Source organism: Chiloscyllium punctatum, chromosome 49 (assembly GCF_047496795.1).
Source record: "Chiloscyllium punctatum isolate Juve2018m chromosome 49, sChiPun1.3, whole genome shotgun sequence".
Lineage (NCBI taxonomy): Eukaryota > Metazoa > Chordata > Chondrichthyes > Orectolobiformes > Hemiscylliidae > Chiloscyllium > Chiloscyllium punctatum.
The window spans coordinates 28,348,959-28,361,622 of NC_092787.1; the positions used below are offsets into that span (position 1 = coordinate 28,348,959).

The 12,664-nt window shown below is 46.0% G+C and overlaps 2 protein-coding genes across 5 annotated transcripts in view; one reads left to right on the forward strand and one right to left on the reverse strand.

Moving 5' to 3' along the window:
- The window catches only part of rexo4 (REX4 homolog, 3'-5' exonuclease), a 133,441-nt gene that overhangs the window by 103,531 nt on the left and 17,246 nt on the right, over positions 1-12,664 (reverse strand). The window lies entirely within an intron of this gene.
- Positions 1,061-12,565, forward strand: cacfd1 (calcium channel flower domain containing 1). The gene is made up of 5 exons (XM_072566056.1): positions 1,061-1,232; positions 4,247-4,319; positions 6,153-6,278; positions 6,520-6,627; positions 8,327-12,565. The coding sequence occupies exons 1-5, from the start codon at positions 1,094-1,096 to the stop codon at positions 8,421-8,423; spliced, it is 543 nt and encodes a 180-aa protein (XP_072422157.1). The 5' UTR covers positions 1,061-1,093; the 3' UTR covers positions 8,424-12,565.

Sequence of the window (12,664 nt, forward strand, 5' to 3'; positions counted from 1 at the left end):
ACTCACATACACACACACACACACACACAGACACTCCTACACACACACTCACATACACACACACACACACAGACACTCCTACACACACACACACAGACACTCCTACACACACTCACATACACACACACACAGACACTCCTACACACACACACACACAGACACTCCTACACACACTCACATACACACACACACAGACACTCCTACACACACACACACACAGACACTCCTACACACACACACACACAGACACTCCTACACACACACTCACATACACACACACACAGACACTCCTACACACACACTCACATACTCACATACACACACACACACAGACACTCCTACACACACACTCACATACTCACATACACACACACTCACATACACACACACACACACACTCCTACACACACACTCACATACTCACATACACACACACACACAGACACTCCTACACACACACTCACATACTCACATACACACTCCTACACACACACTCACATACACAGACACTCCTACACACACACTCACACACACACACAGACACTCCTACACACACACTCACATACTCACATACACACACACACAGGCACTCCAATACACACGCACACAGACACCCTTACAGACACACACACACTGGTGTGTCTAATTAAACCTGTTGGACTATAACCTGGTGTTGTATGATTTTTAACTTTGTACACCCCAGTCCCACACCAGCTCCTCCTCGTCAAAGTTTTTATTCGGCATCGTCTCAAATGCTTTTTTGGAAATCCAAACCCGCTACATCTACTCGTTAACTTCCGATTGCGACTTCAAAGGACTCTAATACATTTTTAAAAACAATTTTCCTTTTATACAAGTATGTTAACTCTGCTGGATTGTGTTGTGCTGTTTCTAAATTAAAACCCATTGTGGTCTCCTTACTTCCTGCACACTGAGACGTGGCACCGTCCAGTGCACTGCGCATGCGGCACCAGCTGGTGACTGACCCCGCCCATTGAGGTCCGCGCCGTCTCACGTGGGTCCACACTGTGGTTTCCGCCCATTGAGGTCGCGGCGCGCGCAGGCGCCTTTCGGGACAGGGCTCTCGGAGACGATGTTGAGTGAGGAGAGCGGGGGCGCGGAGCCCGGGCCCGAGGATGGGCTTCGGCCCGCTCCCGCCTCCAGTACCGGGGGGCCCATGACCTGGTGGTACCGCTGGCTGTGCCGGATCGCGGGGGTGATCGGCGGAGTGTGTGAGTGCCCGGGGCCCGAGGGGGAGGGGACCGGCGACCGGCGTTATTACCGAGTCCCGGGGGCGGGCGGGCGAGGCGTAGCTTTCCCCCCCGGGCCTCCGCCCTCCTCCCCTCTCTCCTCTCCCCCCCCCCACTCCCGGCTCCCCCGCCCCCCTCCCCTCTCTCCCCTCCCCTCCCTCCCCTCTCTCCCCTCCCCTCCCTCCCCTCTCTCCCCTCTCTCCCCTCCCCTCCCCTCCCCTCTCTCCCCCCCCCCCCCCCCCGGCTCCCCTCCCCTCCCCTCCCCTCTCTCCCCTCCCCTCTCTCCCCTCCCCTCTCTCCCCTCCCCTCTCTCCCCTCCCCTCTCTCCCCTCCCCTCTCTCCCCTCCCCTCTCTCCCTCCCCTCCCCTCTCTCCCCTCCCCTCCCCTCCCCTCTCTCCCCTCCCCTCCCCTCCCCTCTCTCCCCTCCCCTCCCCTCTCTCCCCTCCCCTCTCTCCCCTCCCCCTCTCTCCTCTCCCCTCCCCTCCCCTCTCTCCCCTCCCCTCCCCTCTCTCCCCTCCCCTCTCTCCCCTCCCCTCTCCCCTCCCCTCCCCTCTCTCCCCTCCCCTCCCCTCTCTCCCCTCCCCTCCCCTCTCTCCCCTCCCCTCTCTCCCCTCCCCTCTCTCCCCTCCCCTCCCCTCTCCTCCCCTCTCTCCCCTCCCCTCTCTCCCCTCCCCTCTCTCCCCTCCCCTCCCCTCTCTCCCCTCCCCTCCCCTCTCTCCCCTCCCCTCCCCTCTCTCCCCTCCCCTCCCCTCTCTCCCCTCCCCTCCCCTCTCTCCCCTCCCCTCCCCTCTCTCCCCTCCCCTCCCCTCTCTCCCCTCCCCTCCCCTCCCCTCCCCTCTCTCCCCTCCCCTCCCCTCTCTCCCCTCCCCTCCCCTCTCTCCCCTCCCCTCTCTCCCCTCCCCTCTCTCCCCTCCCCTCTCTCCCCTCCCCTCTCTCCCCTCCCCTCTCTCCCCTCCCCTCCCCTCTCTCCCCTCCCCTCCCCCCTCTCCCCTCCCCTCCCCTCTCTCCCCTCCCCTCTCTCTCCTCTCCCCCACCGGCCCCGGCCCCCCCTCCCCTCTGCTTTCCTGTTTTTAAATGTCTGCGTCTTTAATGGTGAGCAGGGTCATTGTACAGGATGCTGAAGGTGGGACATGAGTGAGGGAGTAATCTGGTCCTGATGATGGCTCTTGTCTCCTGTCCACTTGCTGCTAACTAGATATCCCAAGATTTATGGTGGGGAGAGACTGAATAGTGGAATTACATTAGGTTGTTCCAGCCAAGAACTAGCACCCAAACGATGAGTGGAATAGTCTCCTCCAGGGTGTAACCACCTAAAAGTGTTTACAAAGTGTAGACGTCACTGAGGAAGCGAGAGTGAGCTCTGACATGATCCGTGTGTTTATTCTGTCGTACTTCACCTGACTTTCAGACTATCGCATGTCCCCGAGCTGCTTCTACTAATAGTTTGGTGCTACCAATCAGAGTGAGATCCTTGATCATGGGTTTAGCACTCCACTGTATTCTGAAATGCCCTTTCACAATGGTTTTCACTGTTTCCTGCTCTTTTGCTTTAATCCTGCAGAAATCAGAAAAGATGGGAGAGTCAATGGGTAGGTACCACTCTGGGCTCTGTACACACAGAAACCCCAGTCAAATGCAGGTTCCAGTTATACTGAGATGTTCTAGGGTAGAATTGTTTAATTCGCTGCAGGAGGATGTGGCATTAGACCATAAAATTTAATAGCAGAAGTGTTCATTGCACCCATCTACACCAGAATATTGTGCTAATTGAAAGAACAGCAGTTTGATAAGTTAGTAGTTTGTGGGGTGGGTGCTATGGAAGTCATTGCTCTGTGCCAGCTATCCAAGTTTCTGATACTCGATATGTGGGATAATCTGCTTCCAGCAGGTTGTACATTTTTAACAAGGGCTGTTTGTATAATTCAGCAGGTTAATCTGATCTAAAGGCAGATGCAGTAAGATGAGACATGTTATAATACCTTAGTCAAAATAAGCCTCCCTCTCTCCCTAATTTTCTCCAATTTTGTGACTAAATGCAGATTAAAGGTGTGGATTGTTTTAATAAAAGATATTGTGTACACAGGTAATGATGATTTCTGAGCTAGGAGACTTGGGTTAAAGTGCCACCTGCTACAGAAGTGCGTAATAGCATCTCTGAGCAGGTTGGTTAGAAAATATCTGTTGAGTGTCCAGTATTGCCCTGAATTCCCAGCACAGAAGGAGAATAGTGAGGAAGTGGACCTTGCTGCTGCAGCAAATAGTGGATTGTATATTAACAATACATTTAAGGGGTTGCCTAAGAAGGAAAGGAATCGAAGGATAGAGTGACAGGGTGTGAGGAGGTTTGTGTGGTGCAGAAAGTCCAGCAGATGGGCTGAATTACCTTTTCCTAAGTTGTAAGTGTTGATCCATTGTTTCAGTTGAATTTTTCTGGGCAATGTTAGAGGATGCAGCTTAATTTGGAGCGTAGAGAGCAATTTCTGTGCCTTCTACCTCACTCCCTAGGTGTAGTGAATTATTCAAGAACTAGAAACATTAATGCAGAATCCATAATGAGAGGGAGGTATTGTGACTCGATCTCAGATGAGTATTGTTCAAACTGAAACTCTATATTCCAGGCCTGGAAGTGAAAGGAGTGGGGGAGACCAATGCAGAAAGGGTCTAACAGTAACCATGAAACTGTTGTCAATTGTTTGGAAAATTCATCAGGTTCACTGATGTCCTTTAGGGAGGGATCTCTGCCGTCCTTACCTAGTATCATCTACATTTGCCGCCAGACCCACAGCAGTGTGGTTGACTCTTAATTGCCGTTAGGGATGGACAATAAATTCTGGCCCAGCCAGTGACACCCATGTCCTGTGAATGAATTTTTTTAAAAGTGAAAGTGCTGAAAGTAGATTCCAAGGAGTCTATTGCCTGGACTGATGGGTATGTTGAATGTCTGGTGTGTCACTGTTGCCAGTTCTGAAGTAATCTTTCTCTGTGTGGTTTTGCAGCATGTGCAGTCGCTGGCCTTTGGAACTGTGTAACCATCGATCCCCTCAACATTGCAGCCGGGGTCTGGATGGTGTAAGTAATTGAGTAGAAGCTGTCCCTGTGATTCTCAAAAACACGTTTTCAAGTTCTCCAGTTTCCGATGTTTGAGTCTGTCAGCTTTCCAATACCAACCTCATTTTAGTTAAAAAATAATTTTAGATTACTCCACTGGCGGAATCAGATTGGCTGCTGAGCATGATTGGAAACTTAAGGGTAATTGATTCAGTCTTAGTTCCTCTGAATTCCTGAACTTCCTCAAAACTCTCCTCCCCTGTCACTGTAATCGTTTTTTCTCACTACAACTATTGGTCCGAGTAGCTTAGTCCACCCACTTTATCAACTGCATCCTGCTCAAGTCCTTTCCCCCTCTTCCCACTGTGCCAAGCTTTAAACCTGAGCCACTGCATCCTGACTGAAACTCATTTAAAATAGATCTTTTCTTATCCATCTTTCTAAAGATTTGAAGGATCAATTCGAGCAGCAGTTTGATCTTGTATCCTTTCCCAGAGTTTACCTGGTTTAGTTGTTGAGCAGTGAGGTTAATGCCTGGATAATGCAGCAATGGGACATTATCCTGGACACTGACAGGGAGCTTCTCTTTACCCCTCTGTTTCAGTGAAGCTGGCAGCTGTTCCAACAAGGATCTGCTGTGAGTGTGACAGAGTGGGAAATTGCACTCAATGACCTGATTCCCAGCTCAACATCTAGCTGCACCTTCAGCGTCATAGAGGCACAGTCATAGAGATGTACAGCACAAAAACAGACCCTTCGGACCAACTCATCCATGCTGACCAGATACCCTAACCTAATCTAGTCCCACTTACCATTACTTGGTCTGTAACCCTCCAAACCATTCCCGTTCATATACCCATCCAGATGCCTTTTAAATGCTGCAATTGTACCAGCCTCCACCACTTCCTCTGGCAGCTCATTTCATACATGCACCCTCTGCATGAAAAAAGTTGCCCATTAGATCATTTTTATATCTCTTTCCCCCCCCCCCCCCTCACCCTAAACCTATGCCATCTAGTTCTGGACTCCCTCACCTTAGGGAAAATACCTTTTTCTATTTATCTTAGCCATGCCCCTCATGATTTTATAAACCTCAATTTGGTCACACCTCAGCCTTCGACACTCCAGGGAAAACAGCCCTAGCCTATTCAGCCTCCCCCTGTAACTGAAATCCTCCAACTCTGGCAACATCCTTGTAAATCTTTTCTGAAATGTTTTACAGCATCCTTCCTTCAGCAGTGAGACCAGAATTGCAACAAATTCCAAAAGTGGCCTAACCATTGTCATGTTCATGCAAAATGAATTATTCGAAACCACCTCAATTTTCAGAGCAGTAAATATTTTCTTCCTGATGCCTGTACCCACAGTGCAGGCCTTAAGGCCCACCTGGTCTTTTTTGCTGCTTAAACACACGTGAGTTCCAACCCATCCTCCTCCATCTCACCTGTCAGAATAACCTCTGCCTCTTTTCTAATTTTCCTTTAGATGCTTTCTCATCAACTTGTTCAGAGATGTTTATACACACCCCTGGGGCAAGTGAGACCTGACAGAGAAAACACTACCACAAGAGCCCTCTAATTTTGCCTCAGCTTTTAATTCCAGATTTTATTGAATTCAAATTACACCACCAGCTGTTCTGGGATTTGAGTCCGGGTCACCAGGACGTTGCCACTTCACCTAACACCTCTACTTCTAAGTTTCCCTTAAACATCTCTGAGATATTTAATTCCCTGTAGGGTTTGTGTTCTCCCCACTAAGTCTAATATTGAGTTGTGACCTAAAGCAACCTGTTTTGGTGGTCAGTTACAGTGTGTTCTCCAACCTTTAATCGTTCTTTTTAATTTTCATATGCAGACTGAATGCATTTGTCCTTTTCCTCTGTGAAGCTCCGTTTTGCTGCCAGTTTATTGAGTTTGCGAATGCTGTGTCAGCGAGGGCTGATAAACTCCGATATTGGCAGAAAGCAGTCTTTTACTGCGGGTAAGCATGGAGTCTGTCTGGCACACATTGGTCACAGTGAGTGTTCAGTCCGTGGTGTAACAGAGCTGTAATGCCCCTGATTTTGGGTGGGAGGTATGTTGGTTGAGGACAGCAGCAGGTTTAATGCTGCTCCAATGTTGACTGACCGATAATCACATGCCTCTCAAATAACTTTGTCAATTTGTTGTAACTTTCTTGTGACAGGTGCACATAATATCTGAGATATCTGTTTTCTCCACAGGATGGCAATTCTCCCAATATTCCTGAGATTTTCAATCACTACATTATTTGGGAATGCAATTGCTTTTGCGTCAGGTGTACTTTATGGACTCGCATCACTTGGTAAAAAGTGAGTTTTCATGATATGTCAGTAGTGAACGATTTATTATTTGGTGCTTTTAAAGTTGGACAATTTGGCAGTGTTGGTTGTCGCAGAATGTGAAATCCTGAACTGGCTGTGATTTACACGTGCTGAAAATCTGCCGAAAAACCTGAGGGAGGAAGTCTCAGGTCAGGGTTAGGTACTGATATGGTCACGTGGAAATTACATGGATTCAGAGTTTAAACAAAAATGCTACCTTGAGTGGGGAGTAGGAAAAGGAGGAGACCAGGAACCCAGAACAAAGGAGATAATTGTATAATTTCCATTTGTTTATACGAGAGGCTGCAGTGCCTTCAGTGCCTAGGATTCATTTTTCTGCAGGTTGTTTTTAATCTGTGGCTATCCGTCACTCTCAGTATTTCTTTGGAGAAATGGTCTTGTTTTCACCTGGGACTGTGCAGCTTTAGATAATTTTTTTCAGTTTGTCGTAGTTGGTACAACTCTGTTTAAATTTGTTTGCTGTGATCGGCTTTTAAGGTAAATCCTGCAGGTTATGGACTGTGGTGGTTCAAGAAAGCAGCTCACCATCACCACCTCGAGCAGTTGACGGGCAATAAACACCACTTAGCCAGTCACACAACCCTACCCAGGAATGAATAATAAAAACTCAGTCTGTTTAGCTCAGTTTTACAACTCATTGGCTGTAGTGCTGTCAGTACTCCCTTCATCAAAATGCTGTTTCGCTTTGATTTACAAGCTTCTGCCTGTGTTTATGTTCTGAAATAGGACAGGATAGAGTTGGTTACAATGCCTTTCGGCTTTAATAATCTGCTTTTCACTTTGGATGGGCCACCCAGGTATGGTGTCAGAGAGCGACTCATTTTTCTGTACTGTAACATGATAATGCAAATCGTTCTTTACTTGTTGGTAATTCGTTTGGGGCCCTCATTGACTTTCCTCTGGTATAAGTTGTCAATGGAATTTATATTAAACCTTTAAAACTCTCTATTCCCAGCTGGAGAATTGAGTCACAATTCTGCCCACTGCAGTTTCAGGATATTGGAATTTCAGGATTATGTAAATAGTTCTGGAGATGGAAGGGTTTTTCATTACTGGATGTGCATAAACTAAGGTAGCTATACATGTCACAGCGAGGATTAAGGGGAGATTTAACAGACATGTCCAGGATTAATAAGGGCTTTCTGGAGTAAATGAGAAATTGTTTCTGGGCAGAAGGATTGATAACTGGAGGGACACTGATTTATAATAATTGGCTAAAGAACCAGAGGTGATGTGGTTGGGCAGTTTTGAATGTTTTTGATGTCGTGATCTGGGATGTGCTGTCTGAAAGAATGGTGGACGCAGATTCAATCAGAACTTTCCAAAGGGAGTTGCAGAAATACTGGAAAAAGAGAGGTTCACAGAGCTGTATGGAAAGAGTAGGGCAGAGTACAGTTAATTGAGTGGCTCTCAAAGAGCTAGCACAGACAAAATGGGCTGAACAGCCTGATTGGTGAAACCAACAAAGATCAAGAAAGGAGTTGCCTTAACAAGTGTAACATTTCTTATACCAATTGAATTAATAAACCATTGAAACTGTGGTCTTTATAAACTATGAGAAGCCAGTTGAGTGCTGCATGTATCTCAATCCCTCAGTTGCATGTTAAGCTGGATTTAGAGTACTTGTTTTGGACATTTGCTAATGTTGCTCCCTCTATTTCCAAAGGGGCGATGCTGTTTCATACGCCAGGCTCCAGGACAGGAGAGCAGCTGATGAGGAAAAACAGTCTGGAATGCTCCAGGGTGAGAGAGCAGAACAATAAAAGGGACTGGGATCTGTACAACTGGGTTAGCAAACTGATGAAGCTTTCTCAACGTGGATATCTGTTTAATCTATGCACTACAAAAGAGGGGTGAGCTCCAGAGTGGGTTCCCTCTTTGCTCAATATACAGTTGATTGTTCAATTGGACAGCAGCTGCCAGCTCTCTTTAAATCTGGTGTTTTTGTACATTTGTCTTAATCAGGGTCTGTTTCTGTGCTGTACATCTCTATGACTCTATGTGGGTTATGATTGGAGCTCTGATTAATTCCATTACTGACTAAATCGTCCCAATTTGGTGGATTTGTTTTTTAATATTGAGGGCAGCAGATGCAATTGGAACATACATGACTTGAACAGATTCTGGTCACAGTTGCTGGGAGCCTTGCACTGTCTGGAATATCTATTATATTACAGCATTGATGGGATTCAGGTCAGAGCTGCCATTGTACTGCTGCTATCCAAACCCGTTTTTAAATAAGTACTGCTCTTTCCAGCTCTCTTAAATCGGGGATTGAGAAGGCAGTCATCAAAAATTGGTCATTACTCTCTCCCACCCTCCCCCGCCAACTCTTCCACTGGGGGCAGTTGTGCAGTATTATCTTGCATGGGGAGGGGTGGTGTAGAGGCATTGTCATTGAGCTAGACAACCAGATGCACAGGCTAATGATCTGAATCATGGTTCAAATCCACCATGATAGTTGGGGGGTTTATATGTGAATAAGTCTGTAATTGAAAGCCAATCTCAATGATGATGACCATGACACTATCATTGATTGTGTCATAATTGTCTAATGCCTGCTTCGTTAACGTCCCTTCAGGGAAGGAAATCTGCTATCCTCACCTGGTCTGGTCTGCATGGCACTCCAGACTCACAGCAAGGTGGTTAACTCCTGACTGCCTTTTGAAATGGCCCAGCAAGCCACTCAAATATGAGGCCGTTAGGGAGAAGCAGCAGATGCTGGATTTGCCAGTGATGCCCACATCCTCTGAAAGAGTAAATAAAAAGGTTTTGTTCAGGGACTGCTTTGTTTGTAACCTGTAGCTTCCTCGCTATGAACAGGAGAGGCTGAAGTTGTGTTTTGAGTCTGACTCTAATCTGGAGGGGACTTTAAACATTGGGAGATCAGTGGGAATGATGAAGGAAGAGTTGTGAAAGTTTCCTGCAGAGAGTTGCAATCAAGAGTCTGACCCTACATGCTGAGATAGGGACACCAAATGAATAATTCATCCTTTAACCTGTGCTGGATAATTTGCTCTAGTCCTTCTGAGTATGAGGCCAGAATCCAGACCACAGAGAGGGTGGATTTTATTCTGCCTTTTCCTGGATTAATTGTACAACTTGCCGTACCCACTCCCAATTCTGAAATTCATTGTGGTACCTGAAATTGTATATCGAAATGTTTTGTTGATACAAGGTGCTAATGTAGAGAGAGGTGAATCCTTGCTGAACCTAATATGTGATCTGGGGCAGCCTGATAAGACATAATCTGGCTTTTCCAATCAAATACAAGTTTGATCTGTATTGAACTCCCAGAGCAAGTTAGGTATCTCTTCTGTGGGGTGGGATCGCTGACATTTAGAAACTCCAGGAGATTTTCCTGCTGTTGCACCAGTTTGTTAGTTCTTTAAGCAAAGCACCTGGGATTTGTTTCAAAGGCTCTGTCTGCATACAGACTGCTGTTGTTGTACCACGTCCATCACAGGCCCTACAGCTTTGGCATGAACTAACTGAGGATTCCACCGGTTAATATCGATTTGTAATGAGATTTTATGAAGTTAGCTTCCAGTCAGGATATGAGCAAGCATTCATATCTGATGTGGTTTGAGCAACATGTGGGTTAATTTCCCTGAGAAGCTTGGTGATGGCCATTAGACACACTCGTAGCGAGTTAATGTAAAAGAGTGTACCTTGTGTAATTTGAAATTGAAAATGACTGGGTTCCAAGCAGTGTTCAACAGTTTATGGCTATGCTGTATTGGTACTCTCTAGAAACAGGATGAGTGGGTTAACTTTGTGGGGTGGTGGGGGCGGCAGGGGAGGTGGTGTGGGTTGCAAAATCATAAAGTCTCACGATGCAGGAGTAAGCATGTGGAAGAGGTCTTTTGGCTCAGTCAGTGGAAAAAGGTTTTAATATTCAGTAACTGTGCAGACAGCACATTATTTATGTACAGTATGGAGTGAGGCATTCAGCTTCAGTCTGTTCGTATTGCTTCTGTATGTGAGGAAGTGTTCTAACATCCAGAATCAATGACCGTAGATTTGGGGGTAGGGAGATTCAAGGGGAAATATTTTCGGTAGAGGTGCGTGCCAGGAACTCACTGCTTCACGGGGTAGTGAAGGCAGAAACTCTCCTAATGGTTAAAATACAAAAACCAAAAGAACCTTGGATACTGTAAATCACAAACAAAAATAGAAATTGCTTGAAAAGCTCAGTAGGTCTGGCAGCATATGTGGAGAGAAATCAGGGTTAACATTTTAGGTCAAGTGATCCTCCCTCAAAAGGGTCTGATTTACAGTTAAAATATAATTGGAAGTACCCTGAAGTGATTTAACCAATTGGGGCAATTCAACCACAACAGGATCAGGCTGGATGGCTACCCTCTGCACAGTTGGCCAGGGAACCCCTCACCCCCCAACAAAAATATAGTGCAGTACGCGTGTGATTCATACTCCCCGTTTCCTGTCACCTCCCTTTTCCTTCACCCCCACCCTCCAGTCTGATGTTGACCGTTTGTAGGTGAGAGTGTGGGCTCTAGCCCCTGGGAGTGAATACCAGAGCTCAGCGGTACTCTGTTTCTGCTGACTTCTCACCTGATTCTCTTAGAGGCGCTGGAGTGGGGTAAAATCTGTTATTGGAACAAACTTGTAAACTCTGCCTGTCCTTTTTGAAATGTTAATACTTTCTCCTGTCATTCTGTGACCTCAGGATCAAACAAGAGATCCCAGTTTTGTAGACTTTGTATTGAAATTTCTTAAGAACTAATATCCTGATGTCCACTTCTGATGTGCAGTGCTGTCCACTTTTTGAAATGTTCATACCTTTCCTGTAAAGTGTAATTGTGAATATTTGTTTAACTTGAGCCTTAGGTTTTATATGAACTCTTCATTACCTCTTGAATTTTATATTCTGTTTATTCACTGGCTGCTAGTTTTGTTTGTAGTGCCTCTGAATTTCAGCAAAACTGCGGACAGCCCGTAGCTGACCCCTCTGTGTGAATATTGACTGAGGGTAGTTGCAATTGACATTCCTTGCTGTGTGGTTTGTAATGTCCTGCCAATGCTCGTGGCGAACCTTCTTGTGAGAAGTGGACATTAGACTGAAGGAGTGGGATATTTCTGGTGCTTCCCACTGAGAGGCTGTGCTTTCAGGTATTCAGGACAATGTTAGCCAAAAGTGGGGGCTCGAAAGAGACAGGATTGAGTCACATCTTGCTAAGTTATACTAGAACACTGCCTGTCTATTGTACTTCTTGCTTATGAGAAGATCAATCTTTGTGGATGATCTTGAATTATTGACTATTTATAAAGGTTTAATGTCCTTAGCTAGTTATTGCTATTTAAATTAGACTTGTTATAATTCAGTGTGTACTTTATAAAGATGCTGCAACTTTCCAGTGAGTTTGTGAGTCTCTCATTTCTGAGCTGGAGTTGGGCTTGTATATGAGTGTGAATTGTTTTATTAAATGGGAGTGACAGTTGCAGTGTCTGCCAGTTGTACTGGGGTGTAGTGTTGAGTGTAGGAGTGGTAGGGCTTGTTAAAAATGGCTCTTAGTTAGAATACAGTCCAGAGATATTGGCATCCATGAGACCAGTGGCTAAGTAACTGAAACATCATGCAGTGAAATTCCCCAATGCTACTGTCATTTCCAGCAGAGTTTCCACAGGAATTATGCTGGAAAACCTGGTGAATAAATGGGTTTGTTCCATATCGCTGGGAAAAATGGGAGCAGTTCTGGGATATTTCCCTGTTGTAGTTATACATTGTGGCCGCTATACAATGAGAGGGAGTTGTATGAGAAAGCTTTCATACTGTCTCTGTGGTGGGGCTGAGTTTGATTTTTGCACTTTATTCTCAATTATTTAAATGTCTGTTTCTGACAAATTTCTGACCATGTACTGTGAAATAAAAAGTTTTACTCTGCGTCTTGTCTTTTTGGAAGTGGGTTTCCTGTTATCGAAACGTAACTGGATACAGCAGAGTTATAGTCACTTAGAGTGGATTTAATCCCAGTCTGTAACT